The 14,374-nt window shown below is 39.5% G+C and overlaps 1 protein-coding gene across 1 annotated transcript in view; it reads left to right on the top strand.

Moving 5' to 3' along the window:
- Il23r (interleukin 23 receptor) overlaps positions 1 to 14,374 on the top strand; it is a 62,047-nt gene that overhangs the window by 45,076 nt on the left and 2,597 nt on the right. Inside the window, exons 7-9 of the mRNA XM_059256706.1 lie at positions 7,400 to 7,486; positions 10,083 to 10,185; positions 14,068 to 14,158. Of these exons, the coding sequence (XP_059112689.1) occupies positions 7,400 to 7,486; positions 10,083 to 10,185; positions 14,068 to 14,158 (281 nt within the window). The remainder of the gene's footprint in view (positions 1 to 7,399; positions 7,487 to 10,082; positions 10,186 to 14,067; positions 14,159 to 14,374) is intronic.

Here is a 14,374-nt window from a genome sequence, read left to right as displayed (position 1 = left end):
CAGGCTGTGGGGTTTCAGGGCAGCTCAGCTGTTTGCGTTCCCTAGAGACCTAGGAAGAGCCTGTGTCAGTCCCATCTCAGCCACTGTCTAAATGCTCTCCACGTATGTCAATAAGAAAACCCTTCAGGCAGAGCTTTGTTTCATTATCAGTCCCTCAAACGGAGCCCACCTCCTCCTCATTTATTCACGACAAAGTGTGAAGTAGTTGATGGGATATTATGATTATTTTCTCACTTGTTCATTTTCAAAGTGAGCCCTACATTAGAAACAAAACAGAGGTTCCAGTCAAGTAAATTATCTAGAGTACAATGTTTCTCAGAGTGGGAGCCCTGGGCCGGTTGCTTGGAAATGCCTGTGCAGATACCTGAGCCACTTCACTCCCAGGTTCTTCTGTAATGAAGTGTAAGAAACAATGTTTAAATAGCAGACCAACCTTCAGATAGAAGCTCTGGTTGTGATGGCTACTACCTGTAAATCTAGGCTGAGGCAAGAGTCTCACCAGGAGTTCAAGGGCAGCCTGGACAGTATAGTGAATTCTAAGCCAGCCTGGAATATGTAATGAGACCCATCCTCCCACTCCAAGAATAGAGAGAATTGCTAGTTATCATTCTTCCCAGGTTTAGTTTCCAGCTCTCAATTTTCAGTGTTCCCAGATTTTTCTTGGGTTTTTTAGCTAACTCTGATGAAAACCAGAGGCAAACAAGACCATCCAAATGAGCCCAAACACAAGGGAAATAGTACACAGAACAGGGTTCTCAGATTGGGTTCCCAGGGACTCAAGGGTCAAGATTACTAAGTAAAAGGTGGGCCTCCAAGGCCACATAGTCAGCTACTACACACAATCTGGTATGTCTACCCATATCTCTAGAGTTCTTTGCTCTCCTTTCTGGAGTTTATGCTTGGCTTAGTGATTTACTTACGCACACTGGGCCTATCTGGGCTTTGCTTGCAAAAGATGGTGGAGGTGATGCCTCTGTGCCCCCACTAAGATACATCTGCTAAGTTCTGGTGTATTATAAAAGTCTGGGTTTGTGGGAAAGCCTGGTCATTGGTACACATTGGCAAGATGCCTTGGTGCTGGATTGGGGGCCTGCTGCTTAGTCTCCTTAATAAAAAACACCTGGCAAAGGCAAGAAGCAGGGAGAGACAAGTGTAGAACCCAGTTTTAGCAATCACAGGCTTCAGAGGACATGAGAGAATCTTAGGAATTCTCTCTCGTGCTGTCTGGCCGCTTCCTGAGAGTCCGCCCATTCTGGCATCCTTGGCAGCCCAAGCTCTTAAGAAGCACAGGAAACAGGTCTGTGTTCTGGAATGGTGTCCATATGACCCTCTCTGCCATATCTGGTTTGCTCTGGCTGTGAGGCCTCAGCGAGACCGAACCACTGAGGGCTTCTATGCCACCAACCTGCACAGCTGCTACAGAAACTTCTGGGGTCTTCAAGCACAAAAAATACCCAAAATGAAACAGATAATTCATCAATAATTTGTGGAAAACCAATACTGAAAACAAAGTCAGTTCCCTGAACTCAGTATTACCAATATAAATCAGAGACACTGCTCTGTCCTACGGACTTCTCTGTGATGGAAAAGGGCTTGAATTTAGTAATCCTTTTATGAAGCTAGAGTGCCAAGTGAAAGGCAGTAATTTCATAATGACTAATTAGTGTGCTTAACTGCAACTTTCAGTAGAAGTTTCCCAGAGAAGACAGACACCTGTTTGGACGGTTTTCCAGAGGAAGGCAAGTGTGAGCAAGCTGTGAAACTTCTTTTCACTTTGTTCCTGGGAAGTTACGAGCTGTACCACCACCAGAGCTATTTAGGTGCTCATTATTAGTTTTTCAGGATTTTTAGTGTCTAATGATGAAAAAAACCAAACATCTTAATAGAACTCAATATACATGCTATTAAATGTAATGTAAATTTGTTAACAGTATACAGAGTGTTTTCCAAATTTTCCCTTGTTTATAATTGGAGACTTGTCATTCAGGCATATATAAATTAATTATAATTTGTAGATTCTTAGTTAATAAACTATGAAACAAATACGCTGTTCCTTGAAATATGAGCCATTTGGGACTTCTCATCAAGGTGTTATCTTCTCCTGGTCCTGCCTCTAATAAATCACTGTGTTTCTGTAGGATAAGTAACAACTCAAGAGTACTGAAGGGCTAGAGTAATTGCTCAGTGGGTAGAAGTGTGCACTGTTCTTCCCAAGAGGCTACTAGACTATTCAGACTTGAGAAGAGGGATGTACTGTGCCCAAAACCAAGGACGGAACTTTGAAAAAACCTTTGACAACAGGCAAAAGTCTTACCTGTAGAATCTTGACTTGCTTTGACCTCTGACCTGCATCTCTGTGTGGTCCACGTTGCCTGGGGAATCTTCTTGAACAGATTCTGGTTGCTTTCCTTCCCTTTCTTCTATTCGTTGCTGCAACAAGATGCCTTTGTTCGTCTTCCCTTTTCTCTGTAAACATACTACAAGGGAGGAATGCATGAATTAAGAGAGTCTGTTGGTAGTGTCTCTGCATACCTTGCCATCACTAATTATCATGGATGATACGATTCATTTACCCGTGAAATAACTTGATCTGGCTTAGTTTTCCAGGTGTCACAGTGAGTTGGTTGCTGACACACTATTGTTTCTTCCTTGGGCTTCTGATGCCTGTCTAGTGTTGTATGGTCAGTGCCTTCACTTTCCCAATCAGTATAGGCTAGACCAAATGATTGCCCTCGATCTGATGGTATTGAATTCCACCATCCCAGGTTGGGCCCGGAATGATAACACTTAAATGTTGTTACACAGCTGAATTATTAAAATAAGACTAGCAAGATAGGAACCAAACGGAGATGTTTATGCTTTAAGAAAATAGTACTTTGGTTTAAAAAAAAATTACCTCTTGCTTTGACTCTTGTTTTTTGGAAAGAAATGTCCAGAATGGCACCTGTCAGCTCTGATCTAAGTTCTTATAATACAGTCCTTAAATGACACAAAGCCTGGCAAAGGAAGAAATAAATAAAACGGTCCCATAGATGCCTATGTCTGTGGCCAAAGAAGCCCACATATAGAAACACAACCTTGAAAAATAATTAGAAATGTGGGTCTCAAGATATATGGGAAAGAATCAACAGATAAGAAAGGAAATTCATGTGCAGTGACATTTGTCCCAAAGCTAATTATGAAAGTAAGAACTTGAAGCCAATTCAAATATCCAACATAGCAATAAATAATATTTTTGAGGCTTTCATTCATGTAAAACATGGTACTAGGTACTTCATGTAAACTATCTCATTGTGGTGGTTTGAATGAGAATGGCCCCCGTAGACTCCTATGTTTGAATGCTTGGTCTCCAGTTAGCGGAGCTGTTTGTGGAAGATTAGGAGGTGTTCCTTATTGGAAGAGATGAGTCCAGATCTGACCCACTCTCTCTCTCTCTCTCTCTCTCTCTCTCTCTCTCTCTCTCTCTCTCTCTCTCTCTCTCTCTCTCTCTCTCTGCCTGCAACTTTCTCTGAACTATGATTCCGGCCACCACTGTTCCCTCCATGACGATCATGGACTCACTCTCTGAAACTGGAAGCAAGTCTCCAATTAAATAGCTTCTTTTATAAGATGCCTTTATCATGGTGTCTCTTCCCAGCAACACAACAGTAACTAAGATGTTCATTAGAATCCCTGAGTTAAGCATGGCTGTCTTCCAGTTTTGCTGTGAAGAACACAAGTCACAGAAGGAACTAATAATTTGTTTAGGGTTATATAATTCCGATTGGTGGAGCTAGAACCTGGGCTATTTTATGTGAGTCAACAGTTTACGTTCAAAACAGCTTCTCAATCGGAGTGTTATTGAATGGGTACTCATTGCATGGGTGTGATGAGTATTAAGCAACTATGTGTTTTGAGAAATTTTTAATGAGGAAGTGCTCATTATGTAACACTGAATGCAAAAGACACGCTGTGATATTGCTAAGGCATGTGATCTCCAAGAGGGTATTGATGTGGAAACAAAACAAATGTTTCAAATGACTGCTTCTAGGTTGTGACACAATCTGAAATCCTGTGTGCTGTCCACAATCTTCTGTACTTTCCAAGCCTCTCCTAATTAGCGTGTGTTGACAGAGTGATCACGAAAAATATCTGGAGAAAATAATCATAGGCTGAAGCTTTAAAGAATCAGTGCTCAGTGCTTTAGCCCAATAATACACAATGTGGTGGGATTGAGAACCCAGTGAGGCCAGGCAGGGATGACACACTGACTTGTCCCCAGAGAAGCAAAGCTACCTATTAGGGGGCCAGACTGCTGGCAGGTCCACCACCCTGAACTGCCCTGCTGTAAAAGTGAGACTATTAATTCATGAACCTAGTGACCAGTACAAAGTATGTGCAGAAACTAGGTGAGAAGTTCCACTCTTAACTGCCATGAAGACGACATTGGTTGGTTACCATACCTAAGTCTTCATTCAGTAAATGGCATGCTTAGTTATGATGAAGTTAGACATGATTGCAAGGCTCAGCAGAGAGGATATGAGGTCTTCTGTGTCATCTGAAACACACTGGAAGATACTGAGTGGTTGCCTCACAGTGATAACATGGTTGACCGGAGGTGGCCACACAGGGAAGAGCTAAGGAGATCATTTGGCATCAACTCAAAGAAACAAACAGAATACATTATTTCCAAAACCAGTCCTTTGGAGCAGATTTGGTTAATTTAGCCTGGTATTTGTTGAGCTAAAGAGTATATTTATGCTCTACTTTTTGTCCAAGAATGGGGAGCTATTTTTATTATAAAAACGTCAACTCTTTCCAGGCACATTGTCTTCTCTTAGGATCACTCTTACTTTCCGTGATAGTATGTGCAAACTACATCAAAAAAATTTTCCAAACTAGAAATTATTTGGGTTTCTGAATATCCTGAAATATATCCTGTGAAGCTATACTAGTCATACAATGTAACATTCTACTGCAGGACAGAATTGTCCCATTGTGAACAAAATAACACATTTAATAAAGCAATAACAGAGATAGCATGAGGTTTCTCCAGCATGGAAATTAACGGCCTAATGGTTAAAGCTGACAGACATAACAATGTTTTACAGCTGTGAAGGAGTCTACGTGTGTGTCACTCTACCTGTGGGTGCTTTCATGTGTTAAAATACTTAAAAATACTACAAGAGACTGACACCTGGTGAATTAAGAGGGTAGAATTGGGTTGTTTTTACCTCACACTATTTCCTGTAAAAATATCTTCACCATAACTTTTGCTTTTACAATGAAAAAAAAATTTAAGTGTGATTTATAAAGAAATTAACTAGCCACTTGGTGGCAGTATAACATGGAAAATGTATGGTTTCATTTCATGCTATGCTAAAAAAAATTTGTCACAGATTTGATTTCTACCCTGATAGTTCTGTTTATAAGTTATTTTATTCAGATATCTAAACCTTTATGAAATTACCATCTCATAATTAAAAATCTCTTTTAAATGACTAGCTTAATTTCAATGAGCACACCTTGTTGATTTGAAACTACGATAACAGATTCTAAAGGAAAATTGTATTTATTCATCAAGGCTAATAATATGAAATACAGTTAGTCTTGTATGATATAAGTTAATAATCCAATGAAGTTTTCATTGCCAAATAATCAACTTGGTTTATACAGCAAAATTATATTAACTTGTATTAAAAATACAACAGTTCAATTTACTATTTTTAAATGAAAATGCTAGTTTTCAAATAATAAAAGTAAAAATAAAAATAGGGGCAACACATGCTGTAAACCTCTGCCTTTGCCAACGGGAAAATTATGCTGCATTTTAATATTATATTTCTGCCCTTAAATTCCCAAAGCATGTAGCTGCAAGTCCTTCTTGACTTGTGAGGCTGATCACTGCTCTGTGAGCCATTCATCTAGATGAGCAAGCCTGGCGGTTGGCCATGACTACTTAACCTTCATGACTCAGGATTTAGTAGAATTATTTGCCAGGGAGCAGAAGAAACTTAGTGAAACACTGTGAATCTGAAAACAATTTCTGATTGCCACAATTCACAGGGAACACTTTCCTCTTGCTGTGGAAAGAGTCAAGACACAAGACAGACCTTACTGTTTCCTGATGTTCTCGTATGCTAAAATCCCCAGCCCATAGTTTACAGAAATTTGCCCTTAAGTTACCTGCATACAAGTAAGTCTTTCAAAAAAAATTGTAAACGCCTATAGGAATCTTTTCTTTGAATATGTGTTGTGCATTTCTTAACAAGTGTTCCAGAGACCACACTTTATCACATAAGCCTTTGGTGGCTTGGCAACAGGAACATCTCAAGTTATGCAAAACACTTTTTCAAAAGGTGAATTTGAATAATGACCCTGGAATGGCTGGATACGTAGGGCGTCTGGGATGCTGAACTTAGAACCTGTTTCAGAATCAAAACCTTCTTCAGTGCTGTCTTCTGCTCTTGAGGGTTGTGCCCTTGAAGTCACCTCTGACAGCTCTCATTTATTAGGAAGCAGGAGAAGGGCAAGCTTGCTCTGGAACTCTTTTGAATTCAGACCTAAAGTAAATTAACTGCCAAGACTTCTTACCTCACCCAGTTCCCAAGCTTTCATTAGTGGGGCCCTGAAAGTCTGATGGCTAGACAGGGCTGGCCAAGATCCTCAAGAGCAGGAAAGCAGCGAGAGGAGTCATTAGTGACATCTCACCTCTGTGTTACAACCTCAAAGTGTCTGCTCATAAAAGCTCACCTTAGTGCAGCCAAAGCCAGAGCCTGTACCAAGGCAGAGGTGACCCAGCTTGGACAGCCAAGGCAATGTGGACGTCATAGCATCATCACCAACTGGAAGAAACCAAGTAGGAACAAGTTACTGTGCATTTTTGTGGCTGGGTGGAATTTTTATCTTGGTATTGTCTTGGTGTTTGTTGCCTAGAAACCAAGTGAAATTGCTAGCCATGTTGGTATTTTAAAGCCTGGTGTAGTTTTTTGTTTTGGGGGTTTTTTTGGGTTTTTGTTTGTTTGTTTGTTTGTTTGTTTTGGTTTTGGTGTTTTTGGATTTTGGTTTTTCAAGACAGGGTTTCTCTGTGTAGCTTTTAGGGCCTGTCCTGGATCTCACTCTGTAGACTAAGCTGGCCTCGAACTCACAGAGATCTACCTGCCTCTGCCTCCCAAGTGCTCAGATTAAAGGCTCAGCCTGGTGTAGTTTGAACTGTCCATTCAGAAGTTCCTCCTTCAAGATGTAGTCACTGAAAAGAAAATAAAAGATACACATTTGAGGCCCTTGCTTTATCCCACCCTCTGAACATATTAAAATTACTACTTGAATCACCTCCAAACAAGAGAAAAATGTCTCAGGAACGGGGGCCACTAGAATGCTAAGACCTAAAATGTTGATATTCTTTCTTTCTTGTTTTAAGTTCCTCAGGTCACATCAAAATCATCCCACGAATCTCAGAAGATTGAGATGCTCACTGCTACAGTCTTTAAAGGACATCTTACTTCTGGTAAAGAAAAAATGCACATGTTTGTATGTATGTGTGTATGTATGTACTTGGAATTAAGGCCTCCTCAGCAGGTAACTTTCACACCAAAAATGACATATCAGCATTTCTGGGAAATACTTGACTAGGTTCAAAATGTGCTTACACTGAATGTAAGCAACAGTTCAGGGGCACCTGTCTGCTGTGGTAGTGAGGAGGTTACAATGTTGTTTCAGCAGGCTATGGGTCTCTAGTCCCAAAAACGTCTTTTTAAAAACATATCACTTGCCCACCATGTGCTAGGGTTGTATATACATCATCTGTCAATCTGAAGAGCAACCTGTTGAGATAAATGCCATGGACCTACTCTATAAAAGGGAAAACTCAACTTCAGGGAGGCTGAAGAATGCTCAAACATACAAAACTGTTAGAAATTCAAGTCTTACTTTTTGCTTTCATTTATTTATTTGTTTGTTTGTTGTTTTGTTTTGCTTCTCAAGACAGAGTCTCACTCTGTAGCCCAGTTCCAGGATGTCCTGAAATTCACAGCCTGCCTCCTGCCTCAGCTTCCCAAATGTTGGGATTACCAGCATGAAACATCATACTCAGCCCTATCCTTTTAAATACACAAGTCTGTGCTCTTCCTCTTAGATGAATCAGATCCCATTTAATTTGTTTAACATGGACTTGATGTGTTTTTATTGATGGCCACATATAAATGTTTCAGGCATGTAAAAATATTAGATAAGATTGTACAATGAGCAAATATAACTCTAAATTGAAGTTTGACATTGAAAAACTTGAGGTCTGACTGTTTGACTAGCAGACTATTTACTTCCTGGCACAAAAATCTAACAGGACTAGAGTAAGGAATTTTGCAGGTTGTATTGGTATTTTTGCACTGTTGTTAATTTATTCAACAAATGTGTGTTAAATAACTATGTACTGGGTACTGTTCTGGGTGATGGAAAATTGACAATGAAAAAAAAAAGTGGACAAAGCTGGACCTGGTGGTATAAGCCTATAATCCTAGCAATGAGGAGGTGGAAGCGGGAAGATCAACAGTTCAATACATCAGCTACATAGTAAGTTAGAAGTCAATATGGGCTACATGAGATCTTGTCAAAGAGTGAAGGAGGCAGGGGAGGGAGAAAAGGAGGGAAGGAGAGGGAGGGAGAGAGGAAAAATAAACAATGCCTTTGTCTTCCTTGAGCTTCTACTCTTCATAGATAGGGAAGAAAAACAACAAAACAAGAAGGAAAATGTCACATGTTATACAGAAACATGAAGCAGGCAAAAACATCCCAATACAGATTCCTAATTGTATACATGCACATTGAATTTTCTGTGGAAATTTTGGAGGCTGGGGACTCATGGCTGCTCCATTAGACAGACAGTACTATCTGTGTCTTGTGGAAAATAAAATGTGACTCTCAGCAAGTTGATAATTATTCCCCAAGTTCATAGAGCTGAAGAGTGGCAGAGTTCAATTAGACTCCTGGTCCCTCTGATAATCCTCCTTACACTATGTCCCCAAGCACCACGTTACCTTGATAACCCTCTATCTAATTCCAAGTGCTAATGCTCAATGGTGTGCAGTAGCTTGCAACCCAAATAGTTGCTTAGAATATTCAATAATACATCTTTAGTCCTAGAAAAATACGAATTCCCTAGTCTGTGAGAATTTGAAAGAGGTAAAGTTCACAGGCTCTTGCCTGGCAAGTGTGTTTAAAGAGGAGGAAGGAAAACCTGGAAGCCCCCAGGTGAACGGAGCAGAGAAGTGACTAGTGTGGGTCTAGTAGCTGCCTAGTGCTAATTATCAAAGAAAAATGGGAAAGGAGGCAGGGATGAAAGAAGAATGGAAAGGTAGAAAGGTAGCTGCTAACTCGGCATGATCCTACAAGTTCCAAATTGGTAAATCACGTCTGAAATATCTTCTAGATCTGAAAATACTGTGGTTATCTTCCCCTGTACTAGGGGAAAATGTGATGAGCCTATGAGTAACACACACTGGATAAACTCTATTGAGAGATCTAAAGAGATCAATTCAACTTCAAAATGTAAGAAAGGTGTTTTTAAAATGGGTGTCACATGTGGCAATTTTTATTTCTTCCCCACAGCGTATACTGTTCTAGGCAGAATTACTATGCTTTCTTATAGGTCAAATTTCATTTTCAAGAATGGTGAGAAGTTAATAAATGTTGCCTCACAGAAAAGTTTACAAAGAGATCTTAGTTGTGGCTTTGGCCAGCCTTAGACATTGTCACAGCAGTTGGGAATTCTCAGCTGTGTCAGACAAACCAAATGAGGTTTATCACAGCACTTACTCACATAAACTATGTATGTGTGTGTTGACCACATTTGCTGGAGATGCACTTCTAGAAACCCACTGACCTCAGATAGACGCGGTCCAATTTCCTCAGACAGAAGATGGTTTCCTGGGGTACACAGTCAGGCAATCTGGAAGGGCAGTCACTTTGTAGTCTCAGGTGAATGTCAACTCTGCCTTCCCTCCCTTTGAGATCAGCGACTGTCACTTTAAACAGGGTGCAGAAAACAGCGGTGTGATCACCACATGGACACTAATGCCTAGTTAAATTTATTTTCTTTCCTTTGTTAGATAATAGTCAAGACATTGGATTTTTGTCGGGAATGGTCTTCTTGTCCACCATGTTGCCGATTTTTACTCTGATTGGGATATTTAACACATCACTTCGAATAGGGTAGGTTTTTGTAGTGTCTGGTTCCTGATTTCGGCCATATATGTGTACTACCAAAATATAGTCAAGTCAGTTCTTTACACATTAACATCTTTATTTTGAAAAAGAGAATTTTTAATCATTATTGTGTGTGTGTGTGTGTGTGTGTGTGTGTGTGTGTTATTTGTGACTGGAAGAGTGTACACATGTCACAGGGTGTGTGCATGGAGATCAGAGGACAACTTTGTTGTTGGTTCTCTCTTTCCACCCTTATGTGAGATTCAGGAACTGAACAGGTCTCATGCAGGTAACCACGGCTGGTATTAAGTCTGTGAGTGTGGCAACCATGTCGTGTCCTGAAGACAGCATTTCACAGCACTCCTCCCTATCCTCTGTCTCTTACCTTCTTTCTACCCCTTCATCTGCCATGCTGGCTTAAGCCTTGCAAGGTGAGGGTATTTTAGATATTCCACTCAGACTGATCATTAAACAGTTACTTATTTCTCAGAACTTTGACCAATTATGAGTCTCTGCATTGACATCTGCTTACTGTAAAAAGAAGCTTCTCTGACCCAAGTTGAGAATACCACTAATCTATGAGTATAAACAAATACATAGAAGGCAATTTGACAACAGGACCATTTAGCAAAGGACAGTAGTAGAGCTCTTCCTTATTTGGGTCTATGCCCTTCCCAGACATGAGCTTTTAACCGGGTTTAACACCACACTTCAATTTCCTCCTGTGGACAGGGATTCAAATCCGATCAGAAAGTGGATGGTCACTCCTGTAACCTTCTTGGCGCTATAGCACCAGTGAAAACATTTTGCCTGGCATTTTAGTATTGTAGAACATGAGGTTACCACTGGGTAAAACCATTGATGACTTTCCTCCCCCAGTGGCCGACATAAACCCTTCCAGCATTATGAACACTGGCCAGTATGAAGGAAGTTTCCAGGTCAGTTCCAGCATCATTTTTCTGTATTCTGCAACCAATGTGTATGGTGTCTTCAGAAATAATGTCTTACCATCTAGTCATGGTAGGCAACTAAAATCAGTAGTAATAGGCTGTGTTGTCTTGAGGAAGGGCCCATCTTCTTCCAAATGACTTCTCCCAGTACAGTATTAGTAAAGGTTTCTGCCTAGTTGTTCAAAATGAGATGTGAGTAAGGAAAGGCCTCTGATTTTCTGTATGTTACCAGATGCATTTGGCATTTTTAATATGTTTACAGACTAAAGATCTTTAATGTTACAGTGTTTTAGTGTGTCTAATAATGCACAGATTTGGACACACATGAACATTCTCTGGTTTCTGACTTAGACTGTATATAGAGCCAATCAGAAATTGGAAACCAGTGTCTTCTTTTCTGTCAACACTTGTTTCATGAGGCAATCATTCATCTAAATGTATAATCAAAATGAAGAAGAAAGGTTTTAAGCAAGCTAGTCTATAAATTATACCAACCTATTATCTGCACAGGCTTTTCCCACAGAACTTAATATTTCAAATTTTAAATTATATGTTAATAAGTGTATCCCTAGTGCCTTTTCAAAGTGGACGAACTAGTATGTAATTTTGTTTGAGGTTGTCTTAAAATGTAATTAAATACAAAGATTCTTGAAACTTCTTAGTTTCAAATAATGCCTGTAAAATCTGGTATTATCATCTAAAGATAATATTAATAATATTAGTATTAGCATCTAAAGATATCCTACATAGTTTGAAATTTTAAATAACCATTTCATTACTATAATTAATATAACCCAAAGACTTTTAGTTAGCAATAATGCCTAAGAAAATAGAACAATTCTTGGATAATTTAATTGCTTAAATTCCAATTTTAAGAAAATAAAAGAGGGGCTTGGGAGATGGCTCTTTCATTAAAGTAGGACATGAGTTTGAGCCCCAGAATCCAAGTTAACAAAGGTCACAGGTATTGTGTTACTTACTTATAATCCCAGTGCTGGAAAAGCAGAAACAGGCATATCTGGGAGGCTCACTGACCTACTTTCCAAGCTCCAGGCTGGTGATAGACCCTGTCTTCAAAATAAGGCAGATAGCACCTAACCCATGGTTGTCCCCAGGCCTCCACATGTACACATATCCACAAATCCACACGTGTATAATGAAAATACATGCACATGTAAAATAGAAAGAAGAAATAATTTCAATATAAGTATTTAACATATAAATAGATACTGTTGGTTAATACAACTATACATTACTGATAAAAGCCCGTTATTAAAATCAGAACTAAAACAGAGGCAAAAATCACATTTTAAATATGCACAGATTCTATGTATTAGTGATTAAGATCAAGTTACCAATAATGCATCAGTGTCGAATTAAGGAAAGAAGTAAAAGTACTTCCCTTGGAGTCATTTAACCAAGAACAAAGTCCAGATTGGAATCCTCTGCCTCATGTTCCCTGTACCTTCTCATCTGTCTGCTGTATGAGTCTGAACCTGTACCTGCCTGAAGGCTGTCTTGTGAATCTGTCTGTCCATGTGTCTGTGTGTGTCTCTCCCCATGTGTGTCTGTCTGTCTGTGAGTGCCGTGTGTGTCTCTCACAAAGGGCTTCACTCTTTATTGATCAACACAGAAAGCATCACATGGGAAAGGAATAGGATACTTTATAGAAATCTTTAACAGAGTTTTACAAGGGATTAAGTCCCTGGCTCCAACTGATCCCAACTGACCCAGATAACACCAATGAAAACTATCATTGTTTATCAACTAATATCCATACATGATTGCTTTCAACCTTTATGGTAGGTTTTAGAAAGTGGCTTTCAACTTCTATATTTGCTGCTTTCAGCAAATGATACACTTGCATTATCTGGGTCAGGGGAACGGAAGAGGAGATAATTTAAGATTATAGCTATGCATTAGCTTAGGTTGTAAATGTTGATTACATGGGAAATCCAATGCAAGTAAGATTGACTACTACAGTATTTTCTTAAAGGCGGATTAAACAAACTGAATACACGGTAGGCTAGCGTTCTCTTAAGTGACCTTGAGGTGTATTATTAACTCTGGCAGTGAGGTACAGCAAAAGTTTCAGTCTTTTAAGATGTAAAATATTTTCAGAACATCGTATTGCCACATAAATCTAACAAAACTAAGAGTAGATAAATTAAAAATATATATGTAAAATCACTGTATACTGTATCAATGTGCATTGTGAAACATCACAGTATCATCAACTCACTAGCTTGGTCTACTTATAAACAGAAAGAATGTGAATTAATTTTGAAATCTGAACCATAAAAGATTGTATACGTATATACAAAGAAATCATTTTTCCTTAGTGTCAATCAAGGTCAAAGGAACTTGCAAAGTTCACTCAGCCATTTTTGTTGTTATTTAATAAATGTGTTTAGGGAACCTGCTAAAACAAATGACAGGTCTTACTTGTTTCACAGTTTCTTGGTGTATAAAAATAGACCTCAGATCGTGTGGTCTTGTCTACAACCCTGGTATAGCCTTTTTGCCCAAATGAGTGTGCACAGTCAATGTAGAAAGTGCTTTTATACACAAAGGCAACACAATGAGAAACATCTGACAAGACATCAAACTGGCTTCTCACTGAACCCTTAAGTAAGAGACAGAAGACTTTCCTTCATGAGGTTAAGTTGTGTTCCATTCTAGCTCAGTTCATCACCTATGATTGCCTGCTCTGATTCTAAAGAGATGTGCTGAGAGAGCATGGCAGTGCATGCCCTTAATCCCAGCACTCAGGAGACAGAGGCAGGGCCAGCCTGGTCTGCAGAGCAAGTTCCGGTACAGTCAGGGCTACACAGAGAAACCCTGTCTCAAAAATCTAAGGAAGGAAGGAAGGAAGGAAGGAAGGAAGGAAGGTAGGAAGAAAGGAGCTGTTTCTAATGTGTCATTTTTTGTTTTCTAGAATTAAAAGAAAAGTCTTACTAATAATCCCAAAGTGGCTTCATGAAGATATTCCTAAAATGGAAAATAGTAATGTTGCAAAATTGCTACAGGTAATCAAACAGCACCAAACAGAACGTGATTGGTTCCCAGTGTGGTAGGTATGCCAGTAATACCAGCGTTGGAAAGACTGGGGCAAGAAGATCACAAATTCAAGGCCAACCTGAGCTACATAATGAGACCTTTCAAAACAAATAAGTAGAGGCTGGAGAGGCTGCTCAGTGGTTAAAAGTATTTGTTGCTCTTGCAGAGGACCCAGGTTCAATTCT

The sequence above is a fragment of the Peromyscus eremicus genome, chromosome 3, assembly GCF_949786415.1.
Source record: "Peromyscus eremicus chromosome 3, PerEre_H2_v1, whole genome shotgun sequence".
Lineage (NCBI taxonomy): Eukaryota > Metazoa > Chordata > Mammalia > Rodentia > Cricetidae > Peromyscus > Peromyscus eremicus.
Note: the sequence above shows the minus strand (reverse complement) of the source record. Positions and strands in the feature narration are given on the sequence as shown.